Genomic DNA, 19919 nt, shown 5'->3' with positions numbered 1-19919 from the left:
AACATAATATAGTGTGTGTGTGTGTGTGTGTGTGTGTGTGTGTGTGTGTGTGTGTGTGTGTGTGTGTTTGTTTACATAGGCTTCATACCCAACGTGGGACTTGAACCCACAACCCTGGGATCAAGAGTCGGATGCTCTGCTGACTGAGCCAGCCAGGCACCCCCTTCCTTTTAACTCCTTGAGTTAAATAAAATATATTAAGATGAATTTTACCTTATTCTTTTGATCTCTTTTAATGAGGCAACTAGAAAATTTAGTTACGTGCCTGTTTGTACTGATACTGGAGAGGGCTATTCTAGACCATGTGGTTGGTTAGTCTCCATAAAGAGCAGGACACAGGCAGACACTAGCTGAACAATGAATCAGCTGAAATGTCACTGAGGCTAATGGTTGGTACTTGTGTCTGGGGCCCGCATACCCTCTGAGGCTAGTGCTTGGGACCCTCAAGGTTATCAGGTGGTGAAGGAGGAAGGGAGCGTACATGTGTGAGGTCTTCCCGGTGAGGTCTCCCCAGGTGAAGTGGATCCTTGCAAGGCTTGGGGGTGTGTCTTGAGTGGGGTCAGCCCAAATCTGGAGCTGTGGGCTGGAGAGGAGCATATAAGGGAGGGCATGGGGAAGTGAGCTGGGTCTAAGGGTGATTTGGTCTAAGTGTTATTATTATAAGAGCAAGTCTTGGGGTAAATAGTGTTCATTTATCTTGTGCTTTTGTGGAAGGAAATAAAGCCCGTGATTGTGAAATGCACTTGACATGTTTATGAGTCTGCTGTGGGTCCAAGTAGTGGTTTAGATCCTCACAAATGAGAGTACTTCTGAGTACATGAGAGTTCACCTGTAGAAAACTTGGCCTGGTGAGCACATTTCATTGGGTTCTGAACTGCTGCTGGCTGTGGGAGCAGTGATGATGGCTTTAAGTGCTGATTCCTCCAGATGGGGATTCTTGCTCTGTTTTACATGAGAAGCAGGTGGTGAAAGTTACTGATATGTTTCAGCTCTCTCTCTCTCTGAGGGTATATTCGGTTGCAAACCATTTCTAGTTTTATTTTGTGAAAATGTATGTTCGGGTATTTTGGTTGTTGATTTCTGTTGTTAATTATATTTCTTTGTGTTTCATTTCAGGTTTCTCTATGAATCATCATCGAGAACTTTGGGGGCACTTCTGAATTCATAACCAACCTAACATCTTTGGTCGGGTGAGAACAGAGGAAAAGGACTTCGTGAACTGAATGTGTATTTTCCTAGTGTTTCTAATGTTGATAATTTGTGTCATAGGGGTGGGACTTATTTGGGGAGTTGTAAGTAGGATTTTCAAAGGTTCTTAGGTTTTTGCCTGGTGGCTGCATAAATAATATATTTAACATAAAGGACTCTAGGTATCAGTGATGTGGAATCCCGTGGCTCAAAGGAAAAAAAAAAGACACTTTTCTAGCAAACTTGGTTGTTTTGAAAATGACTTTTATATATATATATATATAATATTGCTTGAGAATATGACTAATAAAAGCAATGACAACATCTGTTTGTGTACTTTATTTAAAAATCTTAGTATGCGTTTTCCCCTTTAAAGACAAGGGTTGAATTTTGCAAGAGTAGAAGGTGCTAAGAGGCAGTGGCCGTGCCAGGTGCGGGGGCAGGAGCCACGTGGGGTCCTGTAGCCGCCGCCTCTCCTTTCTTGATGCTGCTTTGCTGGCTGTCAAGACGGGCCGCTGGCTCAAAATATGAGTGACGGAGAACCGAGTCCTTCAGCCTGAAGGCGAATCATTGTTATCTTTTCTCTCTGAGAGCTGGCATGGTGTCAGCAGAGGGCCAGGTCTGTGTGTCTCTCTCCCAGTGAGTCACAGTTCCTGCGTTGTGACAGTGGGACAGGAGACCATCTTCAGTTGCTCACTTGTGTCCTCTGCCCCAGCTAAAAGGTAAAGACCAAGTTCGCTGCCTCTGTTTCTCGAAGAAGGTCCAGAAATGGACTGCTAACCACAGTTACAAGCAGCCAGGGTAAGGGTTTTCTGAGGGATAGTTGAGAAATGAGAGGTAGGAGTGCTTATTTTAGCTAATTTTGGACATAGGACTTTCTAGACGTCTTTGCCAAGTAACACATATTCTTTATTGGTGAACGTAATTTTTTTTCTCTTTTTTGCCCTTGCCTGTGTTTGTTTTAGTATTAAGAAATGAGCTGAGGTGCGCCTGGCTGGCTCAGTTGGTGGAGCATGTGACTCTTGATCTCGGGGTTGAGTTTGGGCCCCGCATTGGGGGAGATTACTTAAAAATCCTTTAAAAAAATGAATTGAGGAATGTTCTGTCTTTCTATATTTCTGGAAGAGTTTGTGTAAGATTAGAAATAATTCCTTGGATTTGTTGTAACACTCAACTCAATCTGTTTGAGCTTGGTGTTTTCTTTGTGGGAAGAGGTTAATTAGTTTTTTAAATATATGTGAGTTTTCAGAATAGTCAGGTTTTTCTCATGTCAGTCTTGATGGGAGAAATAATCCAATTTGTGAGAAAACATAAATCAGTTTTTATTGGGCCAAAATAGTTCATAAAATCCTCCTCTGGGCACACACCCTGGAGAAGTTCCTGTGCATAAGCACAAGGGCCCTCGGAGCGCCAGTGTCTGCAGCAGTGGGTGGAGGTAGCGCTGACTCCCTCCCAGGGGTGGGGCAGCTGTTGCCTCTGCTCGAGGGCGCGGTGGGCGGCATCTCGAGCGCATGGTGTTGAGGGAAAGAGTAAGTCACAGAATAACAGTGTGATTTCACTCTGGAAAGTTTAAAACCATGTAAAACAAACTATATTGCTTACGCTCACATAACATCTCATATACTATTATTAATATATATTGATGATATATCAATAAGCAAGAAAATATAACAAAATTTAGAACACAGTATGAGAGGGAAACGTGGGAGAGTGTGTGAGATTCTTCAGAGGTAACAATAGAAATAAACTGGAAACAGGTATTTATGTGCTCATTTTACTGTTTATAAGCTTATACATGTTATATTCTTTTGTATTCAATATTTAACAAAAATTATGCAGTCAGATATAAGGAAAAGAGAGCATACACATCTTTGGCAAAGGATGTGTTTTCAGCTTGGGAGCACTCAGACAAGGATCTCTCCACCTGTGAACCCTCCGCCAGGCCAACGCCCAGAAGCAAGGAAGAAATGATGGCCCCACGAAGTGAAGTTCCAAGAACCACTTTGCAAACCGTGGAAGGAGGCTCAGAGGTGCGTGTGCTGGTGCGGGCACCGAGGCTCAGAGAGGTGCGTGCGCTGGTGCGGGCACGGAGGCTCAGAGGTGCGTGCGCTGGTGCGGGCACCGAGGCTCAGAGGTGCGTGCGCTGGTGCGGGCACCGAGGCTCAGAGAGGTGCGTGCGCTGGTGCGGGCACCGAGGCTCAGAGAGGTGCGTGCGCTGGTGCGGGCACCGAGGCTCAGAGAGGTGCGTGCGCTGGTGCGGGCACCGAGGCTCAGAGAGGTGCGTGTGCTGGTGTGGGCACCAAGGCTCAGAGGTGTGTGGGCTGGTGCGGGCACGGAGGCTCAGAGGTGTGTGTGTGCTGGTGCGGACAGTACATAAGGGCAGAAAACCCACTGTGGAGCTGTGTTCCACGGGAGGACACTGTTCACTGAAGCCAGATGTCTACTCTGGGGACAGGCTGATGGTGGGATGGGCCGTTACAGAACTAGGCTCTTTGACAGCCGTGAGATTACAGGGCCCTGAACAGCAGGACCAGCTTGGGGGAAGCGAGCATCAGGTGGGTGGAGGCAGTAATCCTAAAGAAGGAAAGCCAGAGGTCTTGTTCCAGCCCAGCAGAGTCAGAGAGGGTCCTGGGATGCAGGGTCGCATGGTAGGTGGGCAGCAAGGCAACTGGTCAGTCTCTATCATCCATCTCTATCATCCAAGGAAGTCAAGTGGCCCCAGTGAGAATTCTCATTCTTTTGTCCGGTTCCAGACCTGAGCTGTGAGTAACCAAGAGGCCTGTTCCTCAAAAGGAAGGACGTGTACTTAATTCTTACCTGAAGGGGCCCGTGACCAGAAATCCCGGAGCTCTGGGAAGAGGTGATCCCTGAACATTGTAAAGACCCTGGATGTGAACTGACATGAGTGTGGGATGGCCCTGGGCTCCAGGTAGTAAATGGATCCTGGACCGCTGGCCTGTGCAGACATACATGGTTGTGCAGAAGGCCACATGGAGGCCTCAGAAACAGCCCCGCCCCCCTGAGCCAGCGAGTGAAGCATGACATCACATCCAACAGGAGTGATGGAAACAGGTGCCCCAGGGAAGACCTGAGGATGCTAGATGGGTGGAGCCATCTCCTTCCCTTCAGCTCATGGCTTGGCTCCCACAAAGCCAAGTGCAGCCTGGAGGATGAGGGTGGATGCTGCCACCCCAGCTGTTAGCAGACATGGCATCTCTGCTTACGTAGACCAACATGGCCTCAGACTTGGAGGGGGTGGTTTCTGAATGCACAAACATCTTTCCATCCTTGGAAAAGAATATTAGGGACACTTTGCATTCATATAAAATGAACAACAATCTATATAGGTTCCCCCCAAACTCATGTTAATTTTCACACTTTCTGTCACAGTCCAAGGAAATCCTGCTCTCCGGACACCTTACTGGAGGCCACCCTGCCCACAACGCTAGGGCATCATGCTGAATCAGGCCGTGTGAGCAAGAAATGGCTGCAGATGGGGGTTTTAATGTGTGCTCCGGATTGTGAGGCAGTCCTGGGTGGTCCCTGTTGTTCATACACACTGGTCTGGGTTCCTCATGGCCAGTGAGTGGCCTGAGCTCGTGTCCTGGGTCAGAAGGTTCAGGCAAAACGTGGACAGGGCAGCATTTGTGCCCCACCCGGGCTAGCCTTGGACAGAGGGCTGGAGGACACAGCTTCTGCTGGTGCCCCTGGCCATCTACATTCAATACATGCTGAGTCCCCAGGGCTTGGCAGTCTAGCAGCCGGTGAAAGGCACCGTGGAAGGCCCAGCAGGGGTGGTGGTCTACGCAGATGGGTGGGCTCCTCCAGGTGCGGTACTTACTGTAAGGCCAAGACCTCAGATGGAGCTATGTTTCCATGGACAGAGCTGGAAGGTGGCCAGCTGGTCAGAGGCCAGACTGGGGACAAGCAAGCCTAGGGTAGAGGTGTGAGCATGGACATGAGTGGCCCAACAAGTCTTTTTTTTAATCTTTAAAATTTTTTTTTAATGTTTAACTTCTTTTTGAGAGAGAGACAGAGTGTGAGCAGAGGAGGGACTGAGAAAGAAGGACACACAGAATCTGAAGCAGGCTCTGGGCTCTGAGCTGTCAGCACAGAGCCTGACACAGGGCTCGAACTCACGCACGGTGAGATCATGACCTGAACTGAAGTCTGACACTAAACTGACTGAGCCACCCAGGTATCCCAAAGGTATACAAGTCTTAACGCCATGTGTTAAAAATTCAATACAGAGCCCTGTACCACCCATTTACAACAGGAAGGTTCCATAGCACAAGCCGAACAAAAGCGCCCTCCAGGGATGAGGCACCAAACGACAGAGGTATGACGTGACCAAGTTGGTCATGGTTGGTGCCACCACATCATTCATCAGCCATGCAGTGCTATCTCGGTGGCATGAAAACCAGCCACAGGGCAGGGAACGGGGCTCCACGTGGGCCCAACACCAGGGGCTCCCACTAACTGAGGCCTGTCTAGTGCCGCCATCACCCAGCAGTCCCTGCCCGCCTTAGAAACAAGGCCCTTGTTATGGGACCGTCTCTAGCAGACTAGTCACCCCGTTGCTACCTGCAGAGCTGTGGAGAAGGGTGACTTTAGGAGCTGTCCTAACACAAAACATTTAAACTATAAATTGTTTCTAAGGTAAGAACTATTTCTTGAGGTAACCCTCAGAATTGAATAATGAGAAGACAAGGAGGAAGGCTATACCACCTTGTTTATTTATTTATTTTTAAAATTTGTTTTATAAGTTTTTTTTTTAATGTTTTATTTATTTTCTGAGAGAGAGAGACAGTGTGAGCAGGGGAGGGTCAGAGAGAGAGGGAGTCACAGACTGAAACAGGCTCCAGGCTCTGAGCTGGCAGCACAGAGCCCGACGCGGGGCTCGAACCCACGAACCGCGAGATCATGACCTAAGCGAAAGTCGACGCTTAACCGACTGAGCCACCCAGGCGCCCCCTACCTTGTTTATTTTGAAAATTTCCATGTAAAATGCAGTGCCCCCTTGGGACCACTGATGGCTAACTGGTGGTTTGTTCTTTGAACGAGAACTGAGAACTGAGGGCAGGGCACATGGCATTGGCTTTGGACAGTGGGTCACGCCTAGTGTCAGCTGGGTGAAGGCCTCTCATTCCCTGTGCTGGAGCAGAGTGGCTGTGCATGGCGGGCTAGGGCTCAGCCCACCTGGCGCACATGGAGCACGTCCTGTGCACGTGTCCCGGAGCACATGCTTCCCGAGGCCTCTGTGGCCGCCTCTCTCAGACCTGTTCTCATGGGTGTTCCAGCGTCTTTTATAGCTAACTCATGACTGAACCACACTTCTTTCTAAAATAAAGGATGTTGCAGAGATGTCTTAATTCTGCTGCTAACGTATTATAACAGGTGGCTTTTCTGTCATGTGGCAGCCATTTTGTGGTGTTTTTTTCCAGGGAGGGAAATTTCCTGATTTACATTTTTCTAGATTCCTGGCACCAGCATCTGACAGGGAGTCCTGTGTCCCTTGGGGACATCTCTTCAGCCTCTGTCATTCGGCACATGAGGCTCCTTTGGTGACACAGCATTGTAACAAATGTATTTGAGAAGCTCGTGCAGAATGGTTTCAAAAGGGTTCTGAATCTCCCGCCTCCCAGACAGACAGATGGGTGTGGCGAGGACACGCATACAAAGGACAGACATGAGCCAGGCTTCCAATTCTTGCCCATAAATCAATTCGCACAATAGAACAGCTGAGGCCGCCTTTACCCCAGCTCCGTGGTGGTCCCCAGTGAGTATCAGACCTCAGGGCTGCCCCTGTGTGTTATCACCCAACTGGCCGCCAGAAAGGGCCTCGATGCCCCTCTGCCCTCAGCCGGCCCTTCCACCCCTTGCATGAGGCCCACAGGGCGAGGTCTCCGCCAGGCCTGGGAGGCGCCGTGGCAGCGCCGGCTGGGTCCTGCTCTGACTTTGGTAGATGAGGCTCTCGGGTGATGTCTGGCGCGGGCTTGATGATCACACACCAAGCACATTTGTCTGCGCAGCAGCCCCCGCTGATCACCCCCTACGTGGACTTAACATTCACTAAGTGGTAGGTCTTGTTCTCCTTGTGGAGAAAAATGAGTTTTAGGGATAATAGCTTCCATTCGAATACACATTCCCCCCTGACTTGCCAAAAGACCGTTGTTGGCAAGTCTCTAGGGTAGATCATTTTACAAGATAAAAGTAAACTTCGGGGATAAACATAGCATGTGGGGTTCATGCTCACTGAGGGGCCCTGTGGTGGCCTGGGTAATGGCCCCCCAAAATATTTATTAGGTGCACCTGGCTGGCTCAGTTGGTGGAGCATGCACTTTTGATCTTGGGGTCATGTGTTCGAGCCCCATGATGGGTGTAGAGGTTACTTAAATAAACAAATATATATGTCTGCATATCTGTATATTAAATAAATGTATTTGTTATAATCCCTGGAACCTGTCAACATTACCTTATGTGGCAAAGTAGATTTAGCAGACGTGATCTTGGGTTGGGCGAGGTTATCCTGGTTTACCGAGTGGGCCCTGATGCCATCACAAGGGCCCTTATCAGGGAGCTGGGGGCTGATTTGTCACATGCACAGAAAGCAGAGTGACCACAAGGTGGAGACTGGAGGGATGTGGCTGCGGCCTCGGACTGCAGACAGCTCCCAGAAGCAGGAGGGGCCCGCACGAGCCCTCCCGCTGAGGCTTCAGAGAGAGCGTGACCCCACGAGACCGTCACTGATGCCAGTGAAGCCGTGGACTGCTGGCCTCCAGAACTGAGAGAATGAACTTGGGCTGTTTTAAGCCCCAAAGTTTGTGGTGATTCCTGTTGTAACAGCCACAGGAAACTAATATTGACAGCATCTTCCACCAAAACTCAGCCAAGTGTAGGAAACTCAGATGTTGGGCAACTTCCCTTGAAAAAATCACACTTCCATTCTGGGCACCTGCTCACAAGTGCCTTCCTGTTCAGACGCACGGGATACAGCAGGGCCTCCTGGCCAGCGCAACGCCCCGCTGTCTACAGTCGCCGTTCCCAGTGGGGAGGCCTCCTGGGGGAGCTCCTGGCCCTCCGTAGGGCGGTCTGGGTGCGCTCCGTGATCTGCAGTCCCAGCACACGTGTCATTAAGTAGCACAACTGTGTTCGGAAGTGGGTGACAGGATGGCACTGTGAAATGAGCTGAAATCCATAAAATGCACACCACAGAGACGGGAAAGGAACATGAGTGGGAATGGCCTGGGGCCAGTGCAGGTTGGTGGCTGGGGCTCTGGGGCTCCCCCTTTTCTTGCCACCCATCCCACACTCCCCTGGACATTTGGTGGGGTCTTCTGCTTGGGTAACCCAGGTGTTCATCTCTGAGGGTCCATAGCAAGCCGAGATAATTTTCTCAAGATGAAAATAATTGCCGCAAAGTGCCTGCTCATGCTTCAAAACCCAGGAGCTGAATGAAATGAAATCACACAGCTACTCTTCTGTGTCTGGCTTCTTCCTTTTTTTTTTTTTTTGCATGTATTTGTAGTTAATTCTTTAAAACATTTTTTTTTAACATTTATTTATCATTGAGAGACAGAATATGAGCAGGGAAGGGGCAGAGAGAGAGGGAGACAGAATCTGAAGCAGCTCCAGGTTCTGAGCTGTCAGCACAGAGCCTGATGTGGGGCTCGAACCCACGAACCACAGGATCATGACCTGAGGGGGAGTCGGATGCTCTTAACTGACTGAGCCCCCCAGGCACCATTGTAGTTTGTTCTTTATTGTTGAGGGATGCTCAGTTTTATCAATAGTCCAGCTTGCTCATCCATAGTATTGGTTTGGATTTAAAATCTTTGTAGGGACGAGGAGCTTAAAGATTCATTGCTTCCACACTCTATTCCATGGTCGGGAACTAATTTCTAGCTCACATTACTGAGGCTGACCTCCTAGGGGTACACTCAGACACCAGGGAAATGGCATGAGGTGTGTCTGGGGGCCCGTGGTGACAGACCATGGTGACATCCTGGCTTGCAAAGTGAGCATTAGCGCATAGTCACTGCTCTGGTGTCCCTTAGAAGTGTTAGCCTTTCCCAGATCCATGACTGGAGAATGGCTACAGTTCTTTGGGAGAAGGAAGGAAAGTTAAAAGAACCCGTGCTGGTGATATCTGCATCCTCCCTGAAGCCCCAGGCTCTGTGTATCTGGTGATTCAGTAGGATTGGGAGAGCGGCCTTGATGGCATCGCGAAGTTCCAAGTTTACTAGACCCAGAGTTATTTTACATAATAAGTAACCCAAGTATTTAAGATGCTGTCTCTCTAGTTTGGTCCTAGAATTCCCAGGATCAGTTAGTAACCACAAGGTCTGTGAGGGAGTCTGAGGTTTTCTATTGGCTGTTGTAAATAATGCTGCAATAAAAAAGGGTGTATGAATCCCTTTGAATGAGTGCTTTTGTGTTCTTTGGGTAGATACCCAGTAGTGTAATTACAGAATCATAGGGTAGTTCTATTTTTAATTTTTTCAGTAACCTCCATACTGTTTTCCGCAGTGGCCGCACCAGTTTGCATTCCCCCCAACAGTGCATGAGGGTTCATTTTTCTCCACACTTGTCATTTCTTGTGTTTTTTATTTTAGCCATTCTGACAGGTGTGAGGTGGTATCTCATTGTGGTTTTGATTTGCATTTTCCTGATGATGAGTGGTGTTGAGCATCTTTCCATGTGTCTGTTGGCATCTGGAGGTCTTCTTTGGAAAAATGTCTGTTCTGTCTGTCCTCTGTCCATTTTTAAATTGGGTTAATTGTTTTTTGGGTGTTGAATTGTATCAGTTCTTTTTACATTTTGGATAGTAGCCCTTTATCAGATATGTCATTTGCAAATATCTTCTCCCATTTCATAGATTCCCTTTTAGTTTTTTGTTTCCTTTGCTGTGCAGAAGTTTTTAATTTTGATGTAGTCCCAATAGTTTATTTTTGCTTTTGTTTCTCTTGCCTCAGGAGACATATTAGAAAAATGTTTCTACAGCCAATGTCAGAAATTACTGCCTGTGATCTCTTCCAGGAGTTTCATGGTTTCAGGTCCGACATTTAGGTCTTTATCCATTTTGAGTTTATTTTTGTGTATGGTGAAAGAAAGTGGTCCAGTTTCATTCTTTGGCATGTAGCTCTCTGGTTTTCCAATAGTATTTGTTGAAGAGTCTGTCTTTTTCCCATTGGATGTTCTTTCCTGCTTTGTTGAAGATTAATTGACCTAATAGTTGTGTGTTTATTTCTGGGTTTTCTATTCTGTTCCATTCATCTATGTGTCTATTTTAGTATGAGTACCATACTGTTTTGATCATTACAGCTTTGTAATATTACTTGAAGTCTGGGACTGTGATACTTCCAGCTTTACTTTTCTTTTTCAAAGTTGGTTTGGTTATTTGGGGTCTTTTGTGGTTCTAGACACATTGTAGGATTGCTGTAGTTCTGTGAAAAATGCTGTTGGTATTTCAATAGGGATTAGTGTGTAGGATTGCTTTGGGTAGTATAGACATTTTGACAATATATGTTCTTTCAACCCGTGAGCATGGAATGTCTTTCCGTTTCTTTGGGTTGTCTTCAATTTCTTTCAGCAGTGTTTAACTTTCAGAGTATGGGTCTTTCACCTCTTTGGTTAAGTTTATTCCTGGGTATTTTATTATTTTTGGTGCAATTGTAAATGGGATTGTTTTCTTAATTTCTCCTTCTGTTGTTTCATTATTAGTGTAAATAAATACAACAGATTTCCATATACTGATTTTACTGAACCCACTTATCAGTTCTAGTAGTGTTTTGATGGAGTCTTTCAGGTTTTTTTTTTTTTTAATTTTTAATGTTTTATTTATTTCTGAGAGAGAGAGACACTGTGAGCAGGGGAGGGTCAGAGAGGGAGAGAGACACAGAATCCAAAGCAGGCTCCAGGCTCCGAGCTGTCAGCACAGAGTCTGATGCGGGGCTCGAACCCATGAACTGTGAGATCATGACCTGAGCCGAAGTCAGACGCTTAACTGACTGAGCCACCCAGGTGCCCCATCAGGTTTTCTGTATAGAGCATCATGTCATGTACAAATAGTGCAGGTTTTACTTCTTCCTTACCAATTTGGATGCCTTTTATTTCCTTTTGTTGTCTGATGGCCGATGCTAGGACTTCCAATACTATGTTGAATAAAAGTGGTGAAAGTGGACATCCTGTCTTGTTCCTGACTTGAGGGGAAAAGCTCTCAGTTTTCCCCCACTGAGGATGGTATTAGCTGTGGTTTTTTCATATATGGCCTTCATTATGTTGACCTTTGTTGAGGGTTTTTATCATAATGGATGTTGTACTTTGTCAAATGCTTTTTCTGCATCTATTTAAATGATTATATCATTTTTATCATTTCTCTTATTGATGTGATGTATCACATTGATTAGTTTGTGAATATTGAACCATCCATGCATCCCAGGAATAAATCCCACTCCATTGTGGTGAATGAGTTTTTTTAACGTATTGCTGGATTTGGATTGCTAGTATTTTGTTGAGGATTTTTGCATTTTTGTTTATCAAAACTATTGGCTTGTGGTTTTCCTTTTTATAGTGTCTTTATCTGGTTTTGGTATCAGGGCAATGCTGGTCTCACAAAATAAATTTGGAAGTTTTCCTTCTATTTTTTGGATTAGTTTGAGAAGAATAGGTATTAACTCTTGAAACATTTGGTAGAATTTGCCTGTGAAACCATCTGGCCCTGGACTTTTGTTTGTTGGGAGTTTTTTTTATTACTTATTCAATTTCATTGCTGGTAATCAGTCTGTTCATATTTTCTGCTTCTTCCTTCAGTTTTGGTAGGTTATATGTTTCTAGGAATTTATCTATTTCTTCTAGGTTGTCCAATTTGTATTTCTTTCTATGGTGTTGGTTGTTATTTCTCCTTTTCCATTTGTGATTTTTTTTATATTACTTTTATTTATTATTTTTTTGTTACCTTTTTTTTTTTTACAAATAGTTTATTGTCAAATTAGTTTCCACATAACACCCAGTGCTCATCCCCACAAGTGCCCTCCTCCATGTCCATCCCCCCCCCCATCCATCAGTCCTCAGTTTTTGTCAGCATTCAAGAGTCTCTCATGGTTTGCCTCTCTCCCTTTCCCCCACCATTTTCCCCCTTCTTCTCCCCCTTGTTCTTTTTATTTGAATTCTCTCTCTCTCTTTCTCACGTCAGTCTAGAAGGTTATTTTGTTGGTATTATCACAGAACCAGCTACTAGTTTTGTTGATTTGTTCTATTTGTTTTTTAGTTTACTTTTATTTTTTATTATAGTAGGAGGGAGAGCATGTGTGAGCACAAGAGGGGCTGAGGGAGAAAGAGAGAAAAATCCCAATATCTCCATCCCGTAACCCTAGGATCATGACCCAAGCCAAAATTAAGAGTCAGACACTCAAGCAACTGAGCTGTCCAAGCACCCCTGGTTTTTAGTTTCTACTAGGTTTATTCTCTAATCTTTATTATTTCCTTTCTTATGCTGGTTTTGGGTTTTGTTTTGTTTTTCTTTTTCTTTTTCTAGTTCCTTTAGGTGTAAGTTTAGGTTGTTTATATAAGATTTTTCTTGCTTCTTGAGGTAGACCTGTATTGCTATAAACTTCCGTCTTAGAACCCCTTTTGCTGCATCCTAAAGATTTTATGTTTTCATTTTCATTTACATTTCATGTAATATTTCATTTCTTTGATCTTGGTTGACCTATTCATTGTTTGGTAGATGTTATTTAACCTCCATATCTTTTCTTCTTTCCAGACATTTTCCTGTGGTTGATTTCTACTTTCATAGTGTTGTGCATGCATGGTAGGACTTCGGTCTTTTTAAATTTGTTGACACTTGTTTATAATCTATTCTGGAGAATGTTCCATGTGCACTTGAAAAAAATGTGTATTCTGCTGTTTTAGATGGAATGTTCTGACTATATCTGTTAAGTCCATCTTGTCTTCCACTTTTAATTATCAGCATTTTATTATTGTTATCTGGATCTGTTATTTTAATAGAAATTGCAAAATGGTGATTTTCTAACTGTCACTCTTGTTTTTCTTCTTTTTAAAAAAATTTTTTAAATGTTTATTTACTTTTGAGAGAGAGCAGGAGAGACAGACAGAGTGCAAGCAGGAGAGGGGCAGAAAGAGAGAGGGAGACAGAATCTGAAGCAGGCTCCAGGCTCTGAGCCGTCAGCACAGAACCTGACACAGGGCTTGAAACCATGAACTGCCGGCTCATGACCTGGGCCAAAGTCAGACACTTAACCAACTGGGCCACCCAGGTGCCCCTAACTGTCACTCTTTTGTGTTGGTCACCTGGACTTTTGCTACAAAGATGGACTTTCCTTCAAAAATCATTTGGTTACCCTGGAATGTTATTCATGCAGAAAAGTCAGGATAAATGTTTTGATTCTTTGTTTTCCAATTTTTAGAAGAATGAATTCATGCTGTAGCAACTGTTGAAAATTACTAATACTTTCGTAGTTTTATTATGAATAGTACATTTTTATAAGTCTGGTGAATTTTAATCTGTTGCACTCATTTTATTAATGCTCATATTTCCCTCTCTTTGGGAGCCTTTGTAGGAGCCATTTTCGTTTGTTCTTGTGGCTCTTGGACAAGACCCTGGTCTCCTCTAAAAGTTTCTACACTAGGAGCATCTCAGTTCTGGAGTTCTGTGATAAACCCTTTGAGACATTCTGTGTGGCTTTGAGATTAAATCTGGCTTCACATTTTGGCGTAGCCTCTTATTGTCTGTGAGGCTTGGGCAGGTTATGAAAACTTTCAGAGTCTAACTTTATCTCTAAAATCTGGATAATAACACTCATCTCACATTAGTGAGTTATCAGATATGAAGCACCTCTGAAATATTTACCTTTTCCTTATTTCAGAGAATATTTCTTGATACCCCTCCTATACACACAGCATTTTGCTGAGTAGGTGGCAGTTATTTAATGAAGCTTACACACTGATAATGTACACGTGGTGAGGCCACTAAGGTGGTGCTCGGGGAGGCATTATTAAGATCTAGTGTTGTGTGAGTGCATGGCTTTCACATTGGGATTTCCTCTCTACCCCATCCTCAAAGCTACTTGGTTTTCAGATGTTGCCTGTTCGGAATTAGAGTCCAAATCAGATGTCAGGCTGTGTTGGTTTGGATCTGATAATAAAAATTATTTGAATTCTGATTTGGGACTAGTCCACTATCCCATGTGGTCTTAGCTCTGTTCTATTTGGTCGGAGAGATACTTGCCTTTCCAAAGGGAACTGTAGTTTAATTAATTGAGGCTTGTTGGGTCCTCCATAATCATCAGGTTGAAACATAAATTATAAATGAGGAGGCTCTCTCATTGCAAATGAACGAACAGAGTCTTGCTTTGGGGAAACTTGAGTTCTGAAATCCAAATGGCAACACTCTTGGTTACTCTGATTGAAAGTGGCCACGCAAAGGGTGCCTGGGTGGGTCAGTCGGTTAAGCGTCTGACTTCAGGTCAGGTCGTGATCTCACGGTTCGTGGGTTTGAGCCCTGAGTTGGGCTCTGTGCTGACAGCTCAGAGCCTGGAGCTGCTTCGGATTCTGTGTCTCCCTCTCTCTCTGACCCTCCCCTCCTCATGCTGTCTCTCTCTCTCTTCTCAAAAATGAATAAACCATTAAAAAAAAAAAAAAAAGAAAGAAAGTGGCCACGCAGGCTGGCACACGTAAGACATATCAGATTGCAGATGGTTGGCTTCCAGCCTTGCCCAGAGCAGAGCTGGTCAGAGCACTGACAGGCGGCCTAGGCTGTTTGTAGCTTTGGTCTGAAGGACTTGGTTCTTGGCAGGGCAGACCTTTTCTTCGGCATCGTGGTCCCTGTGGGTCCAGGGCCATGAATGCTGGCTGGTAACCTGGGGGAAAGCAGATGACAGGAGGGGGTGTCCCAGAGGTGAGGCAGTGCCCAAGGTTGGCTTCATCTTTTTCTGCTGCTCTTCCAGGAGACTTTCAGCCAGGTCCTTGTACCACTTGCCTGTCTAGAACATTCTGAGAAAGCACCATAGGGTATAAATATCTTTCAAGACTAATTAGCCAGCTTGTTGGGAGAATGTTACTTTCTGTAAAGTTTACCCTTTGCTGAAGTACACTAAAGGTATGTCTTCAGGTGTTCCCTGATGTATACCTCCTTCTGACTCTAAGTGACAGAAACAACACTGATTTAATTGCGCCACATATCTCTGGCATCACCACTCTAAACAGCAAACAGCCTGTTGAGCAAGCTGACCCCTGCTCTGGAGACGTGACAAGGACTGGCTTCTAGAGCTTTCTCATCAAACTATGGGAAGGTAAACCAGGGAGGACTGGCAATGGTGGGATATTGGACTGCAGTGACACCATGGATTTGAATCCTGGTTCTGCTGCTTCAGCTGGCTGTAGGATCTTGGGAAGATCTTTGTTCCCCTCACTTGTAGAATGGGGTTACCAGTGCCCATCCATCGCTGCAGTCATTGTCTGGCACCTTGCCAGTTGACTTAAAAGCCTGCAAGTTGTCTGCAAGCCTGTGAACAGAGTGACTGAGAGGCATTGGCAAACCTGGCAAAGCAAAGGGCTGCTTAGGAGGCAGGGAGCCCCCTGAGCCAAGGAAGACACAGATGCAGGGCAGGGAGTGGGACCTGTCCTCGGGAACGTCGCTGGCCTGTTCACTCTCATGACCCACGATCCAGGATGGAGCATTTGCCTGGGCTTGTTCAAGCCCAAGTCTTTACCTGATGGTGCCTTTTTTTTTTTTTTTTTAATTAAAGATTTTTTTTTTCTTAAGGGTTATTTATTTTTGAGAGACAGAGACAGAGCGGAGGGCCAGAGAGAGAGGAAGATACAGAGTCTGAAGCAGGCTTCATGCTCCAAGCTGTCAGCCCAGAGCCCAATGTGGGGCTTGAGCTCACAGACTGCGAGTTCATGACCTGAGCTGAAGTTGGTCACTTAATCGACTAAGCCACCCACGTGCTCCTACCTGGTGGCGCATCTTGACAGACATTTCTGGGGGAGAAGGCCCACACATAGGGGTGCTGTTGGCTATAGGGGAGCAGTACCTGCGGACAACACCAGCTCCACACCGTGCAGGGTCAGCCGTACCCTCCTGCCCCCTTGGCCTCTGCTGACTGGCAAAATGCCAATAACGCAGCATCCAACACGCTCAGCCTAATTCTTCCGAGTTTGGGGGTCCAGGAACAACATTAGGGATGCAGTCTCCCTCTCTCTGCTCTGGGGCTGTCACCGTCTAGGTGTGCTGCAGAGGTAGGAGGAGGCAGGTGCCCTTGGGAGATCTTAAGGAGTGGCAGGTGGTTTCTAGGTGACCGAGTGCTGGGGGTTCATCACCTGCAGCCGTGGGGTCGAGGTGGGCCTCTCCAGGGTCTGGCAGCGTGCTTCCTTCTCAAGTGGAACTGGACCATCAGATGACTCACACCCTGGTTCACCATTCAAAGACACATCCAGGCAGCTGTGTTTAAATGATGAAAACAGCCAATTAAAAATGGCCAATATGGCAGTTTTGACAGTTTTAGTTACTAATTCCAATTTCATCACAGCCACCCAGACTACTATGACATTTAGCGGGGGCCAAACTGTCTAAGAAGTGGAGGGTGTGCGTTACCACATATTCAGGTGGCTCTGTTCACACAGAATGTGCAAAAGTTGTGCTCACCCCAAATCTCACCTCCTTGAGAAAGCTCTTCCTGATGGAGCGGGAGCCCAGTGAGTACTTCCAGCCCGGCACACTTAACACAGCCTTCACCTGAAGGAGAGGGCGAAGCAGGCCTCGGGGCTCAGCGCGCAGCCTCCTCCCTCTCACCATGCCATTGAATCCCCCACGGCTGGCCACCTCCTCAACATACAGTCAGAGGCCCAACCACCCCATTGTGGGTACTTTCTGGTCCTAATTAGGTGTCACAGTTCTGTGATGTCAGCCCTGGTGTCTCCCAGAGCACTGACTGTGCAGTCAAAGCCGTCAGGTTGGCCAAGAGTTTGATCTGTCACTGGTCAGCCACATTCAAGGCCACAGAGCTGGCAGGCGTTGCATCAGACCTGAGCCCTGACCTTCTGACCCCATGCCCTGTGTCCTTCCGGGGAGTTCCACCCCACTCACCTCCTCAGCCTAACAGGACATCCTTGGAGAAAGATGAGGCTCAAGGGCTGTGTCTGACCTTTAAAATCTCCTTGGATGAGACTGACCAATGAATGCAAATATGTTCTTCTATGAATATAAGATCGCATCACGTACAGACCAGACCTTGGCACACTATGGGTGTATGTGATGAATATGAGTAAGTGTGACAGTAATGAATTATGTAAGTTAACAAATGAATGGCATGAAGCGTAAATAGATGTCGGAGACACTATCTAAGGGGCTGAGGGAATAAGCATGTTCTGTAATGTTTGGGTGCCGTACACACAGCACCTTCCACAGCACCAAACATTCGTACACACAGGCTCGTGCACACAGAGTATACACGAGTTCATATACGTATACTTCACACGGTGTAGTCATACATGCAAGCACTTATGCACATACATGTGCACATACAAACGCCCACACACAAGTACACATGGACACGTGTTCAGTCCCACATGGACGCACAAGGACACACCTCCTTGTGTGTCTGAGTCATGTACTGGGGATTCCTATCGTGACCATCTGGCCAGTGCTCCAGAATGAGCCATGAACAGTCTTTTTTTTTTTTAATTTATTTATTTTTGAGATAGAGTGAGGGAGAGAGAGGGAGAGAGAGGATCCCAAGCAGGCACTGTGCTGAACTGTGAGATCACGACTGGAGCCAAAATTGAGAGGGCGCCCCTATAGCCTTCTCTTAGATGAGGAAGTCAGGCGAGCTCAGCCTGGGCTCTGGGACTTGGTCTGCTCTTCCTATTCCGCCCTCTCTTCCACTTGCTCCTTTCTTCTGCCTTGAGCTGCTTGCCCTTCCGCAGAGCTGCGATCTTGTGCTGGCGAAGCCGTCCGCACCTTTGTGGGCTCCGTGCCTCCTCCCAGTGTTCTGTCCCTGTAGGTGCCGCGCAGCCCTTGCGGTGCCTCCGCAGGGTGAGGCCCGGGACAAACAACGAGCGCCCCCGTGCCCTTTCCGGGCGGCCCCAGAGTAACAGCCCTCCGGGACGCAGCCTCGGGAGGGGTCCAGAGCTCTTCGGGGCCCTTCAGAGGGACCGTGCCCACGGTGAGGGCTCCCGCGCCGCCGAGGGCTGGTGACCGGCACTGGCGGCAGAGGCCGGGGCTAGTGCTGGCTCCCGGGCCCCGGCGTCACAGGCTTCGCTCGTGTCCTGCACCACCCGTGGGCCTGTTGCGCAAGCGTTGCCTTCCGGCCCGTCTGGACCCCGCTTCCTTCTCTGCTGTTTCTGTCCGGCCGCGCCCTCGCCGAGGCGGGCCCCTGCGCGCACACGCAGCGGAGCAGCGGCTGTCTTCAGGCCCCGCTCGGAGTCCGTGGAGCAGTCCGCTCACCACCGGCTTCTGCCTGGGGAGCAGCGCTGAGCGAGCCCCGGGGCCGAGGCACTCCGTGGAAGAACACACGATGAGCAAAGAGCACCACCCGATTCCCCGCAGGTTGGCCGCCTCCTTGGGGTGCTACGGGCCCAAAGCGCGGATCTGCGGGCCCGTGTGCCGCGAGGCCACGGCTGCTCCTGCCGCGTCCCCACAGGGTGGACGGCGCTCTCTCTGGAGGGGCAGTTCCCTGGGCCGTCGGGTGGCAGCGCTCCCTTCCCCTCGGATCGGCGCACAGGCCCTGCTGTCTTGGGCCCAGGGACAGAGGGTGCTGGGCAGGAACGGTGTGGGGGGGCCTGGTGGGGAGGGTGGCGAGCGCAGGCATCAGCAAGGGGGTGGTCACGGCGACCAGGCCAGGATTCCGTTCTCCCTGCAGGTGGCCTGCGCCGAGCTGTGGCCCCTCACACCTACCGAACCCCAGAGTGTGCACAGGCCAGGGCACGGGGGCCGGCAGGGGCCGGGAGGCAGAGGGCACTGGAAGGCTGGCTGATGAGAGCCAGGCGGCAAGGAGAGGCCCGCGGGTGGCCGACAGCCGGAATCCGACCTCACCCAGGACAGCGGGCCCGCACGGGGGGCAGGTCACTGCCCAACGCCCAGTGAAGCAGGCAGGGGCCGAGGGGGACACTCAGAGCTCACGTTCTCCCGCACACATACACAGACCCCTCCGACGCCTCGAACGCTCCCGGCCCAAGACCCCTGCAGCCAGGCCCCGGGCTTTAGGAAGAAGCCCCCCGGGAGGTCCGCAAGACCCCCAGCGGCACCCGCGGATCCCCAACAGCGGCCGGGGAGGGGCTGCAGGCCGACCCCACCAGGGCCGCATCCGCACCGCGGATCCTGGTCTCTGTGGAGTTCGCAGCTCGAAGGCGCTCATCTCCAGGCTGGGCTCCCACAGTCTCCTCCTCCTCAGGCTGAGGGCCACCCCTCCACCCCGCTCTGGCCCCCCCTTCTGATGGACCCACAGCACGTCTGGTCACATTAAAATGAAATAAAACTAAGAGCCGGCGATCAGCTCCTGGACGGCCTCAGCCACACGTCAATGGCCGCCGACCCCGCGTGCTCGCGGACGCCGCGTGGGACCTCGCGGGTGGGCGCCCTGCCCAGGGTCTGAGCAGAGAGGGTCGGGCCTTCCCTCCCCTCCCACCCCCCGTGGCCGGAGGACAACGTCCCAGGCGGGGCAGTGCGACCTCCCGGCCCCCGGGCCCCCCCAGGCCGGGTGCGGCTGGGG

The 19919-nt window shown here is 48.4% G+C and overlaps 1 protein-coding gene across 5 annotated transcripts in view; it reads left to right on the top strand.

Annotated features, from left to right (window-relative positions):
- Positions 1-1514, top strand: part of NCAPG2 (non-SMC condensin II complex subunit G2) — a 68260-nt gene extending 66746 nt beyond the window's left edge. For all 5 annotated transcript variants that reach the window (XM_077761410.1, XM_077761414.1, XM_077761417.1 and 2 more), the window contains exon 29: positions 1117-1514. In XM_077761410.1, coding sequence (XP_077617536.1) covers positions 1117-1168 — 52 coding nt within the window. In that variant the 3' untranslated portion in view covers positions 1169-1514. The remainder of the gene's footprint in view (positions 1-1116) is intronic.
- Positions 1515-19919: the final 18405 nt, after the last annotated feature.

The sequence above is a fragment of the Crocuta crocuta genome, unplaced genomic scaffold (genome assembly GCF_008692635.1).
Source record: "Crocuta crocuta isolate KB4526 unplaced genomic scaffold, BGI_CrCroc_1.0 scaffold408, whole genome shotgun sequence".
Taxonomy (NCBI): Eukaryota; Metazoa; Chordata; class Mammalia; order Carnivora; family Hyaenidae; genus Crocuta; species Crocuta crocuta.
This window is presented reverse-complemented; position numbering and strand designations above follow the sequence as displayed.